General features: G+C 33.7%; 1 protein-coding gene across 2 annotated transcripts in view; it reads right to left on the reverse strand.

Annotated features, from left to right (window-relative positions):
- Window positions 1-22,601, reverse strand: part of RBM27 (RNA binding motif protein 27) — an 83,079-nt gene that overhangs the window by 40,854 nt on the left and 19,624 nt on the right. Inside the window, exons 4-10 of one of the 2 annotated variants that reach the window (XM_037163339.2) lie at window positions 17,505-17,596; window positions 16,637-16,830; window positions 15,625-15,885; window positions 13,498-13,794; window positions 11,433-11,567; window positions 3,070-3,234; window positions 1,340-1,489 (exon numbers count right to left, since the gene is read on the reverse strand). In XM_037163339.2, coding sequence (XP_037019234.2) covers window positions 1,340-1,489; window positions 3,070-3,234; window positions 11,433-11,567; window positions 13,498-13,794; window positions 15,625-15,885; window positions 16,637-16,830; window positions 17,505-17,596 — 1,294 coding nt within the window. Of the gene's footprint in view, window positions 1-1,339; window positions 1,490-3,069; window positions 3,235-11,432; window positions 11,568-13,497; window positions 13,795-15,624; window positions 15,889-16,636; window positions 16,831-17,504; window positions 17,597-22,601 lie in introns of both variants that reach the window. The other variant, XM_037163338.2, reaches the window with a different exon arrangement.

Here is a 22,601-nt window from a genome sequence, read left to right on the forward strand (position 1 = left end):
GTTGTATAAAAACCATATAACTTCTACACTGAGAAAGATTAATGGATTACTGTATATAAATATACAGACAGATCAGGCTAGTGACAAAGACTTGAAATTCCGAGAATATGATCTTCCTGCTAATTACCATAATTTGGTAAAAATATATGCTTTACTATAAACATAGAAGGTAAGAGCATATTCTTTGGAATTAGACCAGGGTTCAAATTTCAGTTCTGCCATTAAGAGCTGTATGACTTGGGGTAGTTCTTTAAGCTCTCTAATCCTGAATATCTGTATCTATAAAAAGACAATAAAGTAGTACCTTTTCAAAAGATTTGTTGGTAAGGAAAATAAAAGATAATAATAGATATAAAAGCATGTGGTTTAGTAGACACCAAACTGTTGACCTGTAGTGGTGTTATTAGTGTTAGTAAAAAAAAGTTAAAAAAGCAGGCCCTGGCTGGTGCAGCTCAGTGGATTGAGCGCGGGCCTGTGAAGCAAAGGATCATGGTTCGATTCCCAGTCGGGGCACATGCCTAGGTTGCAGGCCAGTTCCCAGTGGGGACACATGAGAGGCAACCACACATTGATATTTCTCTCCCTCTCTCCTTCCCTTCCCCTCTCTCTGAAAATAAATATGTTTTTTAAAAAAGGTTAAAAAATCAGGATAGGAAAATACTCACTGTATAATTAAAGCAGAAAAATCTTGTTAGGTTGGCCTATGGCTAATCGTTCAAACTGAATTAAATAATGAAAATCTAACGATAATAAAAAATTGAAATCTCATCATATTCACCCAAACATTTTTGAGAAGGAAAAAGGAAGTTATCAACCCATTCTGAAGGTAAATGCTTGAATTTCATCTTCTAAGGTTTATGACTATTCTTTCTAAAGGTCCTAACATATGGCTACAATCATAAACACTAAAAATGGTCAAATGGTTTCACTGCAAGATTTTAGATTCTCAATTGTTACTAGTACAGAATACAGCTCTTACAAATTACAATACAAAGGAGGCCCTTAAATAACTGGTTCATTCTTTGAGGACAAGATTCTAAGTCACTTCATTTTTCTATGCTTAGTATCTAGCACAGTGCCTGGTACATAGCTAAACAGCCTAAAATCCTAAAAAAAGCAATTAAATACCACTAGTATAATTTTTATTTAGAGATACTTTCTGATTATAGCTTTAAAATAAACTTTGGAGATAAAGTTGTTCAAGAACATTTATTTAGGTGATTATATAGCACCCTTCAGAGATAGTATGTAAATATTTTTAGACCTCAGTGAAGTCAGAAATGTTATTATCAACTCCTGCACAACACTTAGCATCAGAAAAAGTTTGAGGTGCTCTCACCTCTTGGATTTGCATCCATATCTCCAGATGTCAGGCCAATCAGGTTTGGGCGCTGTGTCTGTGTTCTTGAGAAGAACTGTCTGTACTGAGATCTACCAGAACTGGTAATACTAGGAGCTTCTGGATTATAACCATCTGGTTCATACGTATCTGAGGAAAAATAAAACAAAACATGTAACAAATCAGAACATACTTAAATAATTTCTCATTACTATAAAATAAATGGAAAAAAGTAAATTTCCTTCAATAAATTTAATTGTATCAATCCACATATATTTATGAACTACAGTATACAGATACACCTATCAGAAGAGAAATAAAAGTGCTCCATCACAAAATACAGATACACAAATTAATTCTCATTAACTATTAATATGCTTCCAGATTTATTTAACTACTCATTTTTATCCTATAAATCACCTCATTCCAACTTCAATGGACATTTTTAAGAGAAATTTTCACAAACATGGAACACTTTATATAATAGACTGGTTGAGTTTTCCTCTTTCGTTATGTGTCACCAACTTCTAGGTACTCTTTTAATTAGGAGGAAAATAGATCTATTACTTAGGTTATCTGCACTTTACACTGGGGAGATAATAGCTGGTTTCATACATAATATTTCAAATATTTTATTTCAAAAAGCAAAATAAGGTAAATTTTACATTTATCAATGAAATCATCATGTTATTACAATCTACCCCATCAATGCCATTTCTATCATGTCCCTTTTGTTTTCTCTACAACTAAAAATTTCATTTTTTAAATTCCAATACTAAGTATTTTGTTAGTATTAAATAATTTTTGAATGTTGATATCCGAATAGAATAGATCCTCTTCATTCTACATAAAATGAAAGGGTTAAGATCGAGTAAACATGCTAAATTGCATTTTTTTGCAAATGTAATTTAGAAGTGCTTGCATCTCTTATTTTTCCCTTTAATGGAAAAATTCTTTATATCGTTCATATTAAATTTCAACTAAAAGATCTTTAATATTGACCAATCATTTCTGTGATTCAGGGTATAAGACCATCAAATTATAATAAAGTTTTCAGGTACCATTTTGTTCTCTTGACAAAAAAAATCTACTTAAAGCTGCAGAAAGTTTTAAAGAAGTTACATAATCACATGACTTTGTTCTATAATTCCTGGGAATCCAAAGTACCCAAGAAACTTTAAAAAGTCCTTTAGTTAATTATAATAAACTAAAATCTAAACACAAAGTGAGAAATATTAAAAACTTCATGACACACCCACAAAGCAGTACAAAGATCTTCAAAATGTTACTTGTCAGTAGGAGAAATGAGTTTTCAGGAAATTATACAGCCATTCCACACAATAATAGGCGGGGGGGGGGGGAGCACATTTGTCCACAACCAACACAAAACCAGATGTTTTAAAAAAAATTAGCCCAGTTTTTCTTATAATATATAACTGATTAGAAATCTATCAGATTAAAAACTAGTTTAAGAAACAAGCATGACTTTTGTTACTAAGGCAATGGAAGTAAATACAAAAGACATCAGAGATGATAGACACACATGAAGCCTAATCATCTAGGAGCCACTAGGGACAAACCAAAGAAGCAGAATGGGGGGGGTGGCAACACACTAAGAGCTTTAAGGAGAATTAGTGATGGCACAGCAGGATGCCAGATCATCTCTTAGGCTAGCCATCTTATGCTACAAAAGATCGGAGAAGTGGATGGCCATCTGTAGCAACGCTTACCTGGGACCAGAGGGGTAGGGCTGGAGACTGAGGTATGGTACCCAATGGAGGATCCCATGAGGTTTCGAGGTGGCACCAAACGAGCTGCCAACAGAGGAGGCGGTGTTCCCAACTGAAGTCGCTCAGATGCAACAGCACCATGTTCACGAGAGTACATGGGCTGTCCTATAGAGGAAAGAATAGGAGGGCAGCTGGGATTGAGAGTCACAAGCTTCTCTTAGGCAGTGATGTACTTCCCAGACTCCAGCCAAGAACAGAGAAAGTACACCAATAGGAACAGTATTTGAGGAAGAGATTACTGAGACTTCTTTGTAACTCAAGAAATCGATATGCAAACTGCTTAGGATGCACTGAGGTATAAAGAAAGAATAAGAATTATGTATTATGACTGCATAATTTTCATCTTTTATAAGCTTAGTGGAATAACTATGTGCTAATTATACCTAAAACTGAAAAATCAACCATGTCAAGTTATTAGACAAAGGAACCCTGTGCTATTATTATTAGTCATGTAGAGAATTGCATCCATTGAGACATGTGGTTATAAAGGCTGTCATGCCCACTAAAAAACAAACAAAAAAATACTCCTCCTCAAACTCACATAATTTCAGGTTGGCACAAAACACACTCCCATATCTGGGAGCAGAAAAAAACAGTAATAAAAGAACTCAAAAAAAAAAAAAAGAAAGAAAGAAACACCACCACAAGCAAAACCTCAGATAACAAGAAACACTCAAAAGAAAAAATCTGAATAGTGAAAATCTGTTATCCCTTAAGCAGGTAGATAACTAATATAGAGAAACAGGAAAAAAGAACAAACTCCCAGATAAACAGATAAGCCACCACTGTACATATGAAATAATCTCAGATATTAAGAACTACTTTATGAAAGAGAAAACCTTTAGATCTTATACATAGATGCAAGAATGTCAGACTCAAGGAAGACAAATTTTGTAGGATAAGATTAAAAAAGAAAAGGTATCAAGGAGCAAGATCTCCCTTTATAGTACTTTTTCACTGATAGTACTTTTTCACTGACTACCCCTATGAGACTTACTTATAAGATTAATTCAGTATTTTACAACTAAAGTTAGACATTCACTATGTGACACAAGAAAAAATAAAGTGAATACACAATCTTTTAAAACACCCTATGAAATCACCCTAAAAACTGTAAAATTTCACAAGATTTTTAATATACTTAATAGGACAAGGCACAAAGCAACCATTTCATTTCACAGGAAATGTAGAGGGAAGAAAATGGATGTGTTAAACTTTTATTACCTTCTCTTTCTATATATGGAGCAAAGGAGGTGACACACAGTATTAGCAGAATACATACTATGGATTCAGCACCAATATTTTCAAACACTTACATTAGAAAAGGATCAATCATTATATTGCAAAAACAACATATCCTCAATGATCTAAAAATAGTTGTGAGGATGACCTACTGCAGAGAATTCCTTGCAGAATGAAGTAGCATGCTAAAGAAAAAACAAGAAGTACAATCTCAGGCCATGTGACTAGTTTAAATTTGTGATGCAGGACTCTGTGTAACAGTATATTTAATTAATTATCTCAAAGTGGAAACCAGAAGGCTAGTTTGCACAGTGTCTCTTTTAAAAACAAATGTCAAAGGACATGTGTTCAAACACTTTGGAAAGATTGTCATTTATTCAGATGAACCCTAATTTTCTTCAATACCAATTGAATTCTCTAAATACTATTTCAAAATTAAAGAGTTCTGTTGATTAAAGACTGTTTCTAGGTCTGGGAAGATATGTTATTAGATAAGGCTGGTGGTGCACCTTGGTATACCATATCCTTCCAGAAGCACGATGGCTATCAAACACTAGCCTGTCAAAAACAAAACCACCTGCAGGAGCCAACATGAAGAAGATCCCAATGATCAAAGATGAAATGTGGACACTGAAAAGGCTGTAAGGGAGTGAAATACATTAAATGTTAAAAATGTATGAGTTCATTATGATATTTTTAAAAATACAGTGGTCCCTTCTGGAAGATACTAAGAAACCAACTCATTATTCCAAAACTGGTAAGTAAAAGAAAACAAGCATTTATGCTTTCTTTCCTGCAAAAATTTCAGGTTAACCAAATAATTATCACTGAGTTTTACTTTGTAGAATGCTAGCCAATAAATGTACCAGAAATTATATAATTACAATATGACACTTTTATAACTGCTAATGAAACAACAGATCTAGGCAATAATCACAATGGCTGCCAAAACCATCAGCAACCTTTAAAATGGATGGATGGGGAGGACAAAACCTGTACACACTGATGAATCTTTATAACAGAACAGAGACAACTAGGTTATTATGTACCTAATATGGTACTGCAGTAGGAAGTATATAACTCCATCAAAAATATTCATGCCAAAAAAGAAAAAGCCAAATATGAACCTATTTCTAGATCTAACCAATTTTCAGGAAATACAGGGGATAGAGAAATGTTTTATATGACACCAGGAGAAGCAATGTCCCAAGACCAGAAAGTAAAAAAAGAATTCTCCAGGACGAATGACCTGTTTCTTTGATAAATAACAAGGGAGGAAAAAAAAAAGAAACATATGGAAAATTGTTGTAGATTTAAAAACTTAAAAGAAATATATCAACTAAATATACTGTGTAACCTTGTTTGGATCCAGCTTCAAATGCATCAGCTGTAAAAGAACATTGACAGCACAAGTGAGAAACACCAACACTGAACTCACTGCGTACTTGACAAAGGATAACTGTTATCAACTTTTTGGGGAGTGTGATAAAGCGCTATCATTGTGCGTGTTTAATCCGTATCTTTTAGAGAAAGATAATTAAGTTTTTTAACCATATGTTGATAACACTGAAGATGGTAAATGAATGCATAAAAACTACTATAGAATATTTACTCTCCTGTGTATATCTGAAATTTTCCATAATAAAAAGTTTTTAAAAAATCAAATATGTTATAACAATGGTGAAGATGAGCCATTCACAATGTATATACAGTCAATTCAGTTTTAACCAGTGCACAGTGACTGGGTAATTCCAGACTTCAAACATACCAAGCTCATGTTCCTATCTTACGTTGGTCCTTATCTTACATACCCGATAGCAACATTTTCACATTATTATTAACTCCAGTGAGTTGAAGATAGTCTTTATTCAAACTCAAATTTTAGCTACTCTTTGTAAGTTTCCTCATTGTGACTTTTAGTGCATTCACAGGGGGAAAAAATTCTAAAATAAGTTTTAAATGAAAAGCCCAATTAGAAAAAATATAAAGCTATACCTTCTAATTGTTGGCCAAATTTATCATGTATGTTCTCTATTAGTGAATCCACAGTCCCTCCCTGGCCCACCTTCTGAAGTTCTAGGGCCTACGCCATGCCTAGTGCATAGCAGGAACTCAATGAAGAGTCATTTAAAGAGATGAGAGCTTATTTATTAAAAGTATCCCAATGATAATTATTTCTTTGGATGAATATCACTATGTTGAAATGGGCAAAATGATAACTAATGCAATACAAATTCAAGTCATAAACAAGGGGAGAAAAACCATTGACAATATAGAATGATTCTGCTGGACACTGATTCACTTCTCTATATGTCAAAATCCACAATTCTGCACAAAGAAATAATACACATTCCACAAAATGAGCAGCCTTGAGTTTAGGAATATAGTGTTTGAATTATCTTACACTGTTGATAACAGAAAATGTATTTTCGGAAAGACAAAGATAATTTATGTAAATTTATCTGAAAGTGGACAACTGTCTTCAACCTAAGAATCAGGCTCTAGAATCCATGACATTATATTGTACTATTACTTTTCCACACACCTAGTACAATAAGCTTAGCAGTCATAAAATATTTCTACCCTGTCTTCTTCAAAGAAGCAACAAAACCAGACCCAATGTAAGACAGAAAAGAGTCAACTTAAAAATGATCCTGTGAAAATGAAAATAAAGGACACTGGCTAAGTTGTTGACTTCAAATTTGAGCAAAACATTCAAATATTTCAGAGGACATAGTTAATTTTAATAGGTGTAAAACACCACTGTCTTTCCAGACAATTCCAATTACACCTCATTATTTAAGTCCTTTTCAGAGTATCTGTGATGCTTTAACAAAAACAACAAAATTTCAAAGGTTTTTTCCCCTTAAACCAGAACCATTTGACAACTTTTAAATAGCATACATCCTACCCAGTTTCACAGTTGGTTGTTTTTTCCTCTTTTAACATTCAATTTTTCTCTTCTAGGACTACTGATAATTATAGACTAGGTGAGGGTTTTGTTTTTGGCAGAATTAGGTCCTTTGTCACTTGTGTTTCTGAGGCACTCTGTTCATTTAGATTTAATACACTACCACTGGTTTGGGGTTTTGTGTTTTTATATATTTCTTCCCCATTATTAAATATTTGCTTCTTAAGAGAAAAATTAGCCCTGGCTAGCTAGTGTGGCTCAGTGGACTGAGTGCCAGCCTGGGAACCAAAAGGTCTCAAGTTCGATTCCCAGTCGGGGTAGGTACCTGGGATGCAGGCCAGGTTCCCCAGTTAGGGGCACAAAAGGCAGCCAATCAATATATCTCTCACACACTGATCTTTCTCTCTCTCTCTTTCTCCTCTCTTCACCTCTCTCTAAAAGTAAATAAATAAAATATTTAAAAAAAAAGAAAAATCATTCCTTGTTTATCTGTATATTCTCAGTACGTAGCTAGCACTGAGCACAGTCCTACTTTTAACTCCAAAAATCCCGATTTCACTTTTCTGTGTACTCTAGTGACATAATTTTCACAAGTAAATGCCATTTGATACTGTTCTTCACTTACACCACTTTTTGTGCTGTGAATTTTAATGGTAATTTTAATAATAAAATATCCATAATTTTCACTTTCTCAACTTGTTAAAAACTTTTCAGCATAGCTCAAGTTCTCTATTACAATGCAAACATACATATAGCTTTTTACTTTGAACTGAAGTGCTAATTTTTTGAAAAGTAAACTTGAATAATTCTCAAAGGCAATTTTTTTTAAACACAGAAACTATTTTCTTAAAGATTTTATTTATTAATCTTTAGAGGGGAAGGGAAGGAGAGAGGGAGAGAAATATCAATGTATGGTTGCCTCTTGTGCATTCCCTGCTGGGAACTGGCCTGCAATCCAGGCATGTGCCCTGAATGGGAGTCGAACTGCGATCCTTTGGTTCACAGGCTTGTGCTCAATCCACTGAGCTACACCAGCTAGGGCTCAGAAACTATTTTTAAATCAACTGAATAAAAAGATATAAAAAGAGTATAATTAAATAACTATACCAAAAAAAATCCCTTCAATGTTTAGATTGTTATCAGGAAAGATCTCTTTTCAAATTTCTCCATATATTTTAGAATCAAATCTTAACTTTCAAAAAAGGAAAAAAGTAGTTTGCATAGTAAAAGGGACTTAAATTGTCCAACATAAATATTTTCTTTCAATATATTCATTTGCCAACAAACTACGGTAAAACTCATTAGAGATACTGACACAGATGTAAGACAATCCTCTAAAACTTTAATTCACAAACGCCAATGGGAAGTTATCACCTTTTACTGGTCTGAGACAAAACGGAAAAACATATCATTAATATTTCATAAAATTGAATATAAAAAGATTTTCCTTTATCTCGGGGTCCTTTATCCATCTTTCTGGGGTATAAAAATGTATTTTTAAGATTGAAATAAACCAGACAATCTCGGCTCGATTCCCAGTCAGGGCACATGCCTGGGTTGCAGACCAGTTCCCTGTTGGCCAGTTCCCAGCAGGGGACGCATGAAAGGCAACCATACATTGATGTTTCTCTCCCTCTCTCCTTCCCTTCCCCTCTAAAGATAAATAAATATTTAGAAAAAAAAAGATTAAAATATTAGATGTTTTCATGTAAATTCCTTGACATAGCAAAATAAAAGTTGCTCACTATACTGGTCCCCCAAATATTCTTAGAAATGTTTCTAGCCTCTGAAAAACACATGCTTAAAATTTCTGTTCTAAAAGGCCTTTACTGATTTTACTATAAGAGAGTCTTGCTTTAAAAAATAAAAACAGTCTTCAAAAACACATGAGGTCAGATATCTTGTTCATCTTGGCTCTTTAGTGTCTAGCAAAATGCCTGGGACATAGTAGGCCTCCAATAAATGCTGAATTAATTAATATTAAGTTGAGTCAATGAAATGGTAACTTCCAGGTTTTTTAAAAATTAAAATCAAAATTAAATTTTTATACAGTAAGTCCCAATGTTAAACTTCATATTAAAACAGTAATTGCCAGAAATTTTTAACAATTAGAACAAAACAGAATTTTGATCATGAGTCACAGTGCTAAATTTAATAGTATGAAGATGTGCTACATAGAACAGACTCAACTCTCAGATAAATAATCCATGTTCATATTTACAGTTCAAAGGCATTAAGAAATAATGTTAAGATCTGATTCAGGGGGAACAGATGGAGAAAGGATTGATAACTATTGAGGCTGGATGAATTATACTATCTTATTTTTACGTAGGTTTGAAATTTTCCAAAATTAAAAAATGAGAGACACAGTAAAACAAACATGCACTGTAAAATAACACTATAGTAATTAGAAGACTGTGAGATACAAGTGTGACGCAGGAAGAACTATTACTTAAGAATCAGATATGGTTTCTGTTCTGAAGCTCCGTTGAACAAGGTTTATATACATGAAAAGAAATCAAACAATAGGCCTACATACAATTGTTTATCATTTTGTGATAAAAGGTTTTTGATATGGTAGGAGTTTAGAACAGAGCAATAACGTTTCCCATGTATGTATTAGATTTGGGCATTAAAAGAATAGGAGACGCTATTACTAGGAATGAAGATAGGAAAACAAATTGAGCCATGACAGGGCATAACCAACCTGACCAGAGAAGAGGCAGGGAATAGTGAAAACTCACTACCAAGAAGGGCAAAGTAAATTGTAGAAAAGAGTTAGAAGCCACAGAGAGAGATTCACCTATGATTTCAAAGGAAGTAAGTGGCCACTGACAATATCTCATGAAGAACTCACTGTTGGTTCTCTCAGAAAAATTAGTTTAGCAACATCATGTGACATAACTTAGTGGGGTGAAGCCAGTAGCAATAAATAATCCTCAGTATTTACTAAAAGCCTAGTATGTGCCAGGATTCAAGTGTGGATGAGGGCAGAAGCCACAGTAAGAATAGACAGAAAGGGTTACTTCAGAGAAAAAAAAGAACATTTTTGATCAACTAGATATAAAAAAGCCAAGCAATGAGGTAGTCACATCAAAGTTTCAATTCCAGGTGATTACATGGGTAGCATATCTACAGGCAAATAAAGACAGGAATGGTGGAGGGAGAGACTTAAGGAAAAGATAACAGATTTCAGGAGGCTGAAGCTTAAGGAGGAAATAATAAATACAACAGTATACTAACTAATCTTTATATATAGTTTACTAGATGCCAAGTACTATTCTAGATGCTTTATATGTATTAATTCATTTATTCCTCAAAACAACCTTAATGAGGTGAGTAATGTTATTATGATCTCCATTTTAGAGAACAGAAAATTGAGATACACAGACAAGTTACTTGCCCAAAGTCATAGACAGTAACAGTGACAGGATGAAACCAGGATTTGAACCTGAGCTTAATTACTTGCTGAACTGCCTCCCCATAATATGATAGAGATGAAAAAATGTTAATGATAAACACAGTTATATAAAAAATAAATTTATTTATAAAGTTACCAACTACCTTACTTTTATGTTTTTAAAGAAAGAAATTTTTTAAAAGCTCTGGTAAACTAAAAACAAGAAAAAAGCACTTGATAAATAAAAAGAATTAGGATCCAAGAAAAACATATTACTACAGTTAAACATAAATACCATAAACAGCCTAACCACTAAATATTATAATTTGAATTATGCTCTGTCTTCATTTCAGCATACAATTTAAAAAAATATTAGGCACACTTTATCCAATTTTTTTGTATCCTCTTAGGAGATAATCCTTATGTTTTAGAAATTCAATCAGAGAAACAATTTTTTAACAGAAGCTTCAAAATAAATTTCCATTAGAAAATTAAATGTTGCTACTATACAGCAGAACAGATTTCTCCAAAACACAAGGCTTTGCTCTTCTCTCCCATTATCACAAAAATTAAAATCCAACTATATAGCATACCTACACAGTAAACTACCCTGTCAATACAAATATAATTTTATATATCATGATCCATTAGAATACAAATTAAATATATTTTTAAAAAGTATAACACGGATATAAAAAACCTTGGCTTCTCTATGCCCTAGAAATTTTAAGTCAAACAACATTTACTTACGTTCTGAAACTGTATAAAGGAGGTTCTGGGGTAAAGGAGGAGGTAGTCTTGCTCCCACTGGTGCAAGATTGGGCACTGCACTTGTCCCAGGCTGGTCACGGTTGTTTATTAAGCTTGACTGTGTTATGGGTGGCCCTGAGATAACAAAGAGTGAAAGACAGAGCATTAATACACAAGTACCAATCTGGATATTCATACTTAAAACACCTACTTGGCTTAGAACAGATTTAAGGAATTTGATATATGGATGCTTAAGCACTGTAAGGTCACATAATTAAAATGACATTTTATTTCTAGGATAGACAAAACTGTTCTACGGTGAAAAAAAGCAGTATTGGTAGCCCCTGGGGGATGGGAATAGAAAATGGCTGGGAAGAGACTTGAACAAACAATCTGGGGTGATGATAAAGTTCTATAGAAGTCTTAAGCTAATGGTAAACATGTTTTATGTATACTAATGACTGAATACAACACACTGTAAAATGAATAAGTACACAAAAATGGAGAGATTAAAAGATATGTGATAATACAAATATAGTAAAATGTTTATTGTAAAACCTAGATGGTGAGTATATGGGTGTTCAGTGTATACTTCTTTCGACTTTACTGTTTGCTTAAAATATTCCATAGCAAAATGTTAGGGGGAAATGATAGTCTAGGATTTAACTTCTATTCTGAGAATTCCTATAAATAAAGATGCTATTTTCCTGAGAATAAAATCTTGAGTTTTATAATTATACCATTTACATGACAGTACTAAATATTCACAAATGCCAAGTTAAAAGAACCACATTTCTATTGACCACATCTATGCATTACATGTCTCAAAACCTTTAGAAACTTGAATAAAATGTGTTCTATAAAGAACACTGCTGCAGGAAAGCTAGGTGATGGGTACACGAAATCTAAACTAAACTATTTTTGCAACTTCTTGTTACTCTAGCATAATTTCAAAACAACATAAAAAAAAGGAAAAGTTAAAGTAGTACTTTAGCATGTAAACTGAATGACAATCATTTTTTAAAATAATAATTTGCAATCTCCTGGCAATGTGAAATGTCGTCAAGTATTTTCATATATCTTTGCACACATACAAACTATTCACCTATTTTTCAATTACATTAAAAAATTTAGCTTTACTTCTGTTTCTGATAAATTAGCAACTCTTAAGATTTTTAAATGATCATTTTCAAACATTTCTTAATCTTAATTTTAGTAGATTTGTTTATAGCATATTAATTATTATTATTATCATTAAACATTTTATTCATTTATCTTTAGAAGGGAAGGGAAGGGAAGGGGTGGAGGGAGAGAAATATCAATGTATGGTTGCCTCTCGTGTGTCCCCCACCAGGAACTAGCCTACAACCCAGGCATGTGCCCTGACTGAGAATCAAACTAATCCCTTAGTTTACAGGCCCACGCTCAATCCACTGAGCCACACCAGCCACGGCTTAATTATTATTTTTATAAAAAATAAAAACAAGCCAAAAACAGTCCTTTCAGTGAACAGACTCACACTGAAGTATACACTGGTAAAATGATGACACCTGACATTTACTCCATCAAAAATAAGTAACCGCCCCCCAATTTTGGGGGTAGGGATAAATGAGCCAAAAACAGATGAATATTGATAATCCACTAAAACTGGATGACAGTACATGTAGTACACATATTATTCCATCTCTCTGTATATTTGAAATTTTCCACAATAAAGTGTTTTTTAAATTATTTCAATATTCTTAATTTTTCTTTAAAGCCTGGGAAATTTCATTAAACTACTGGCATGTTTTTTTCCTGATATCTTCAAAACACTGGCTTTCTTAAGATGCTATCAACTAGCAAGATTTTGACTCCAGGTCAATATAACTTAAGTAACTGCTGATAAAACTCACACTTTGGAGAAACTACAAATAATGCAACACAACAATAGATGAAAAAAGGAAACAGCACCTAAATTCTATTATTAATTTACTTTTAAAAACTAACTTTAGCTGAAAGAAATGGGTTCTTTGAAATATAATTCTGCACTAAAGAAAGAAACAGTCAATCAACATATACTTACTTGGTATGGGAAGCACAACAGAAGGTGGAGGTTGGCCATGTCCTTGGGGAACAGGAAGTCTCATATTGTGGCCTGGGCCTGGGCCTGGGCCTGGGCCAGGGCCAGGGCCAGGGCCAGGGCCAGGGCCAGGGCCTGGCCCTGGCATTGGAGGCATTAACATTCCAGGAGGTGGTGGAGGAGGAAGCCCAGGAGGTGGAGGGAAAGGAATCATGCTTGGCAGAGCAACTTCATCAACAACCAAGGGATCATTTCCATGATCAAACTGACAAAGGTCACCAAGTACACAAAATCCTCTTTCTGTAAGAATAAAAGAAGAATCTTACCACAATCTACTTAAGAATTCAAAAAACAAACAAAGTAAGTCCCTGAAAAACCCACCAATCTGATTTATAGTGTTTTTTCTCCAAGGAGTCTAAACCCTTCTTGAGTGTTATTGTTAATCATCCCATACCCCTGAGGTGAAGGCAGGTGTACTCTGCTTTATACACTGTAAGACTATGATCTGTTGAGTTAGCAAATAACAAAGTGAAAAACTGATTACAGTCATATTAACCTATTTGCTATGAAATTTTCATAATAAAAATTCAGTTTAAACAAATAGCAATTTAACAAAGGCTGGGAGTATGATGGAGGGAAATAAAAGGCTTGAATTAGATGACCTAATTTCCACTACTATTTTCATGATATTATTCTAAAGCAACTATTCTCACTATTTCTGCAAGTTGAAACTTTAGTTTAAAATCTTCAACCCTGGCTGGTGTGGCTCAGTTGGTTGAGTGCTACATTCCCAAGTGGGGGAATGCAAGAGGCAACTAACTGATCAATGTTTCTTTCACACATTTACATTTCTCTCCCTCCTTTCCCCTCTCTCTAAAAAATAAACAATATCTTAAAAAATAAAATAAAATATTCAAGTGGACATCATGTACTGGATTATTGATTGCAGCATTGTTTATAACAGCAAAATATGAGAAACACCCCAAAAATGCATCAATAAAGAGTAAGTTAAACACATTTTTTGTACATATATGACATTAAAAAACCTAAAAAATATTGAGGAAGTTCTTTACATATTAATGTAAGATGACTACAAAGAAATATTTATTGTTAAGTGAAAAACATTAGGAAGAATGGGAACAGTATAGTCCCGGACAGTGTGGCTCAGTTGGTCATCCTCCCACAAACCAAAAGGTCACTAGTTCAATTCCTGGGCAGGACACATCTGGGTTGTAGGCTCCGTCCCCTGAGGAATGTAAAGAAGGCAACCAGGCAACCAATCGATGCTTCTCTCTCACATACATGTTTCTTACCCTCTTTTCCTTCCTCCCTTCCCCTCTCCAAAATAAAAAATAAATTTAAAAAATTTTAAAAGAATGTAAATAGTATATTAACAGTGATGTAAAAAAGGGGGGAGAAGATATGTATTTGTTTATGTACATATGCAGAGACTATGTTTGGAAAGATACACAAGAAATTAATTACATTAAACAGGCTTTACGAAGGAAGCTCTGTGACTAGGGAGACTAGGGTGAAAGTAAGGTAATGACTGAATTATGAGTTTATTCTATTCCTTACTTTAAAGTAAATGAAATGTAAAAACATATACATTCTATATTTATAGAAAAAAGTTATGTCTGTGATTTGCTTCAAATACTATATAGGTCACAGAGAAATGATGGGATATAGATGAAAATGAGTTAGTCACTGTTGATGTGAAGTCACGGGCACACCAGGGTTAATTATATTATTTTGTCTACTTATATAATATTTTCTTAATAAAATGTTTTAAAAAATACACACCAATTCATTCATTCAAATGGAAAGTGCACAAATAACAAAGTCCCAGCACCAAACACCAAAGAAGTTGTAACCCTTAATGTCTACTAGATTCTGTGGTATATTAAGTGTCTGGAGTAACAAGAGCAAAATACAAAAGATTAAATTTGAACCCTTTCTTAACAAGAACCAAACTACTAAATTAAACAAGTAAATAAACATTTGCCAAAAGAGATTCACCTCTTCATTCACCTCTTTTCATAAAATCTGAAATTCAATGAAAAGTTATGCAATGTTAGCAACATCTGCTTTACTAGTATTTTTGGGTACAGCATAAAAGGTAATGTTTACCATCATAATCTCTGCAGCGCCTCTTTGGGGGTGGGTTTCGACCGAAAGAATTGGAAGAGCTATGATTGTTATAGTAATTGGACCAACTCTCCGTTGTGTTTTCAGAGTGGTGCGCAGGTGCGATCACAGTAACAGTGCTGGGGATAGTCTGTGCCCCAGAGGAATACTGCTCAGAAGAGTTTGGAGGTGGTGCAGACACAGGAACATATGAACTCTCCAAGTCATTCCTTTCACTCTTAAACTTGGATCTTTCCCTGTGCTCTGCTTTAGAAACAAAAATAAGAAATGAGTTAGATTAGACATTTATTCTTATAATGTTTATTTTTTTCACTTAAAAAATAGAAAAGATGAGAATACTGAAGTACAATAAGCTTACTGAGCTATTGATATTTCAAAGTGCTTTCATTATTAACGTATTCTAAAGGCAGGAACATCAACAAAGTGATATATCTTGACCAATGACTTGTGTAAAATCATCTTCTGTAACACCAACACCAATACACAATGAAGAAAGGCCAGCTTCTTCTCTCACATTTAATAAAAATGCTATCCAAGAATTTACTTCCAAACTAATATCCCACCAGATCAGTGGTTGGGAGCCCAGTAATCTACTTAAATTTTTTCTTTTTAATTTTTATAAACTCAAGACAACCTTAATGCAACTCTTTTTTGGGGGGGTTCTAGGAGACAGGCCAACAATCCTCTTCCTCCAGAGGTAGCTTTGTTGATCAAAGGATATTTATTTCTATTATACAAATGGCTTAAGTCAACGCATGTACATACTATGATGCATTTATAAATCACTTCTTTTGAGTCAAACTCCTTTGACACTATCCAGAGAATAAAGCCCTTTGTAATAAAATCAGTATTAAGTTTTGGAGACAGTTACAGATTTTACACCGCTCAGATATATTAAAGGTACATTTGCCTTTAAGAGAAGTTTCTGGTACTCTTGTGATAAAGGAAGATAAGCAACTATGGGAGTCTTTAAGGGGAAGCCTTATCTACTCACCGACATTCCTATTTGGATCCCGGTCTTTGCTACGCCCCCTACTTCGGCTTCGACTTCGACTTAGGCCTCGGCTCTTACTTCGGCTCTTACTCCTGCCCCTTCTCCAGTCATACTTCTCACGGTACAATTCATTTCGCTCAAAGTACCTGTCATAGTCTCTCCACTTGCCATCTTCTCTTTTCTTCTCACATGTTCTATAATACACGGATATAAAAGCCATAGGTACACTATAGAAACCAAGTCTGCAAACGCATCAGTGGAATGAAATATCCTCCTTGATACATCAAAACTCGTAACATCTATGCTTTTTTAGAAAGCCATAACACCACTACATAATTTCTCTAATCCACTACATGAAAAGAAACAACATTCCCTCAAGTACATGGGAGGGAAGAAATGAGGAAAAAAAAAAAAAAGAGGTAAATCCAAAGTATGGAGGGGGTGGGGGAAAAAGAGATATTTAAAGCTAGAAAAGAAGTCTCAAAACAAAGTTTTCCTAAATAAAGACTAATTTTTTTGATGGTAGGCTGATTATTCAAAATATAAAATGAATTAATTATAATATAAAAAAGCTATGGATTATTTTAATACTAAACACCCCTAACCAAATGGAACATTTCATTATTATTCTCTAAGGAGACTGCTCCCACCTCTGAGCTCTTGGGGAAAGCACATAACAATGACTGTTTATAAAGGAAGACAAAGCATGACAAAACAAAAAGAAAGAATGGAAGGAAGAAAGATAAATTTCTTTACTTAGTTCAGAGAGAGAGAAGTCAGTTCATATCTTAAAAATCCCTTTAATGCCCTTGCAGCATAGCTGAAAAGTGAGTTACCAATGTCCTCCTAATTAAAAGTATATACAAACCTTCGTTCACTAGATTCTGAACGAGTCTTCTGGGGACTAGGATATTTCTTTTTTCTGCCTTCTCGTTCTTCCTCCACTGGCTCCTGAAATACCTATATGAAAACATTTATTAGAAACAAGAACAGTCCTCCCACAAATTACGAAACACATCCACCTGATGATGACCTTTCTGGCACAAAGAGAGAACAAATAAATCAACTGAAATACTAAAGTTAAATCACATCCTAAGAAGTCTGAAAACAGGGACGGATAAAAAAGATGCTGTAATTACTTTACCAACAATATGTTGATTTTTAAATTTTAACTTAAGACAAAATAGCAGTGTAGGAGGAAAACAGAAGTTCAAACAGAAGTAATAACAAATCTCTATTTCTAAGCATCATATAGTAAAATGATTTATGTTTTCCTAATTATAAAATACACTCATACATATAATTCATTTGAAAAGAACTCTAGATTTCATAGAAAAGGTTTCAAGAATAAAAAGTTAATGAGCTATAAAATGGCAGTTACAGTATGGCAACCATATGGTACAAAAACACTATACAATCATTAGATTAGGTTTGAAAATCATTCTCTCTACCAATTTTCAGGAAATACAGAGGATACACTACTCCACTAGGATGCAATGAAAAAAATCCAAACAGTGGAAAACTCTACAAGATGAAAGACTGAATTTCTTCAATAAAATAAAAAATAAAAATAAAACAGTTTTTTAAAAAGCAGGTGAGGAAAAGAACGAAATATATAGGCAGGTATGAAGATTTAAAGACTGAGACTTAAAATATATCAACTTGAACATCTTTTTGCTGTTCTGTGTTTGTGGTCATCCTCCCACAAACCATCAAGGACTCCCATCAAGGACTTTTTTGATGAACATGTATTAATTCCTAGGGGGAAAAATACTCTTAAAAAGTCAAAGAATCAAGGAGAAATAAAAACATAAGGCCACTCAAAAACTTGTGAATGGAATGTTCACAACAGCATTTCTCCTAACAGCCCAAAATGTTAACCACCCTTCTATCAACCCAAATATCCATCAACTGATGACTCGACAAAGAAAACGTGCTATACATATACACTATCCATTAAGCCATAAAAAAATGACATACTGATATAACTACACCCTGGATGAACCTTGAAAGCAGTATGTTAAATAGGTGAAGGAAGCCAGTCAAAAAAGATTACATAGTGTATGATTCCACTTATAGGAAATGTGCAGAATAGGCAAATCCATGAAGATATGAAGTAGATTAATAGTTACCTAGAGCTCGGGCAGTAGGAGGGAGGACTTGGGAGAGTGATATCTAACAGGTATGGGATTTCTTTTTTGGACAATGAAACTATTCAAAAATGGACAGTGGTGATAACTGCACAACTCTGGAAATAATAAAAACCACTGTGTTTTGTACACGACTTCCTGTGATAAGATTGTTTTCCCGAAATTATTTTAAACTTTTATTCTGAAATGAGTTATATGGCATTATACTTACAGTTCTTTAATTCACTATATGTGTTGACTTCATACACCCAAACCTCTTATCTACTTTTATGCTACCATTCTAAGAATATGAAAAGTAGATTTTTAAAATAAAATCAGATTATAACCAGGCATGCTAATTTGAAGTTATTCTTCTTTCTTGTCCGCCTGACTTAAATTTTCTACCTCTTATCAATTAATAGTCTGATCATTATACACTTATTTAACAAGTTTTTATTATTTATTATCTTAGTCTATCATACTATACAAGTCTAACAGCCCCCACCCCATAGGACCATTTTAGATATAAAAGTATACTACAGCCCTGGGTGGTGTTGCTAAGTGGACTGAGTGCAGGCAATGTGAGAGTCAACCACACACTGATGTTTTTCTCCCTCTCTTTCTCTTTCCCTTCCCCTCTCCCCTTTATTAATTTAAAAATAAGATAAAATATTTATGAAAAGAAAAGAGTGTAGTACATAGTACTATGGACGGGACAGGCTGGCCTTTGGTTGATGGGTTATTGAGGGTGGGGTGATGAATACTTGGGAATTCATATGCTGTCTCTTTTTGATGTCTGTTGAAAATTTTCTATAATAGGTTTTTTAAAAAATTAAAATGAGCCCTGGGTGATGTAGCTCAATGGATTGAGCATGGGCCTGCGAACCAAAGGATCGCAGTTTGATTCCCAGTCAGGACACATGCCTGGGATGCAGGCCAGTTCCCAGCAGGGGCCGGTTCCCAGCAGGGGACACACCAGAGGCAACCATACACTGATATTTCTCTCCCTCTCTCCTTCCCTTCTAAAGATAAATAAATAAAATCTTTTAAAAATTAATAAAATTAAAGTGAAATAAAGGTACTCCCATACAAACAAAAGGGGGAAGGGGAAGAACTGTGCCAGAAGATCTCAAATTTCTAGGCACGGCTCCCTGTGCTGGGTCTAAGAAAACTGCCTTCTAACATTTCAGATGATCGGGATATAGTGTGAATAAGGAATTTAGATCTATTATCTTCATAGATTGCTCTTTTGCATGTTCATAAACTCAGGGTAAAGGGTTTAATAACAAATTATAACCATGCTAAATTTATAAGTAATTTTCCAACTACATATAAAATGCATGTTTCTTCATAAATCCTAGCATATATCTACCAAGTGTTTTTGTAGCAACAGGACGCCAGTTGTTCCAAGATCCATATTCTTTCACCTGGTTCCCCCTGTGACTCAGTCTAATTGTAAAACAACTAACTGATGATGGTGTAACGTAGCTCAGGACCAAAGAGTCAAAAAAGCTAGTCCTTCGATGGATCTACTCCTCTGCGCCCTGCTCAGAGCAACCACATCAACTAAGTACAGACCAAAAAAGAGACAGTTAGCCAAAGGTATGTGCTACCTCAAACCCCTTTCCTTCCACATTGTCCAACAGAATTATTAGAAACTATTATATTCATATATTACTTATGTCAGTAATGAAAATTAAGTTATATATAAAATCTTAGAAATGCCAGACAGCATCATTTGAGCTAGCTATACAAAGAAGCTGGTATCTATTTTGGTTAACTTTCAAAATTTGGATTTGCTTCAAAGATACAAAATGAAATAATTGCAGCATTTTTTTAAAACTTCTTTCAATCATGGACATGGAAAATTGTGGTGATTGCTGGGGGGAAGCGGGTAGAGGGGACTAAATGGTAATGAAAAAAAAGATTAAATTTAAAAAAACTTTCAAAACTCAAGATAATGCAATTTTTCTCTTATATTCAAACCAGCCATCTTTCAAATAGATGTTTCTAATCCACTGACCTTCAATGACAATATAAATGGACAAAAATTTTCACTATTATTTAACCTACATACCACAGACCAAAATTCTACACTATCAAGTAAGAGAGAAAAGTGTCTTCCTATTTCCATTACTTGAAAAAAACATATTGGGAGGCTTTTTGAATTTTAAAGATTTTATAAGACAAAGGGCGTGAGACAAAAAAAAAAGTGATAGTGGTGTCAAACAATCTTAATTAAGGATAGCCACATTTTGTTTTCTTTTAATGTTGAATCAATTCTATCAGCCTAGCAACTAAAAATGTATCAGAAATAACAACTAAATACAATATGTGATCCTTAGAATGAAGAGGGAAAAAAACACCAGGCTATAAAAATTGGACATTACTGGTCGACTGATAAAAATGGAATAAAGATAGATTATTTTATCAAAAGTTAAATTTACTGAAACTAATAATGGTACTACTAGTTAAAAGAATATACACACTGAATATTTAGAGGTCAAGGATCATGATGTGTCTAACTTACTCCAAAATGATTCAGAAAAAAAATTCTGAGTATGGATAAAGAGAGCAAATGGGGCAAATCTTCAAAAGTAAACCTAGGCAGATGGTATATGGGTGTCTGTGGTAGTATTCTTGTAATCTTTGTATTTTAAAATTATTCTCTAAAAAAGTTTATTAAGTAATTATTAATAAAAACAAAAAATTGGACTTGGGATAGCGAGCACACAATACAGTGTACAGATGATGTGTTGTAGAACAGTGCACCTGAAACCTGGATAATTCTGTTGATCAGTGTCACCACAATAAATTCAATAAAAAGGAATAAAATAGAACTAAAAACAAACAAACAAAAAAAGAAAGTTGTAAAATATTTCTGTATAATAACCAACACTTATGTGCCAGGCCCTAGACTAGGATGTGTGTACGTACAGAAAATCTCATTTAATCCTCAGTGAGACAAGTACTACTATGATCATTATTTTGCTGATGTGCAAATGAAACAGTTAAGTAACTTAGTTTAGAGCTACTATTGGGTTAGCCAAAAAGCCTGTATGGTTTCTTCCATAAAATAAACGACACATTTTTCATTTGCCAATAACTTTATTGATTTGGATATTTTGAATTATGTGGGCTATCCTCCTCATGGTACAACACTGATTGTTCTCAATTAATGTTGCAATTTGATCACTATCAACTTTAACTGGTCTGCCTGACCGTGGAGCATCATCCAGTGAGAAATCTTCAGCATGAAACTTTGCAAACCACTTTTGACAGGTTTGACCACTTTTGACCTTCTCCATACAATGCACAAATCTTTTTCTTTTTTCATTTTATTTCAGTTACATTTTAATCTTTCTTGAAATAAAGCATAATATACTAGAAACATTGTTTATTTTCTTCCATCTTCAATATTAAAATGGCTACACAAAAAATTCACCAATTTTCATAAGTTTTTTAAAAAATGCACGCTGATATGAAAGGTGTCACAATATAATCTAACAAAACTGTTTTGAATGAAATTAAAGACAACTAAGCACCACTGGAGACATTTTACCAAAAACAAATAAACTTTTTGGCCAATCTAATATTTTTAATTCATGCAGCTTGCTTCTAAAACTTACAGACTTATCATAGTATTATGTTATGTATACATAAAAAGAATTACAAAATGAACTTTGTAAAATTTCTTCTTTGATACAAAAATTCAAACTACCTATAACTATGTTTCTGTATTTCAACATTGTAAAAACATTTTTTTCCTTTTCTGTCCTAGGAGTGACATTTATAATTACATTAACTATAAAAAACTCTATTTGGTTAAAAAAGAG

The sequence above is a fragment of the Artibeus jamaicensis genome, unplaced genomic scaffold (genome assembly GCF_021234435.1).
Source record: "Artibeus jamaicensis isolate MK-2021 breed Jamaican fruit bat unplaced genomic scaffold, CSHL_Jam_final contig_456, whole genome shotgun sequence".
Lineage (NCBI taxonomy): Eukaryota > Metazoa > Chordata > Mammalia > Chiroptera > Phyllostomidae > Artibeus > Artibeus jamaicensis.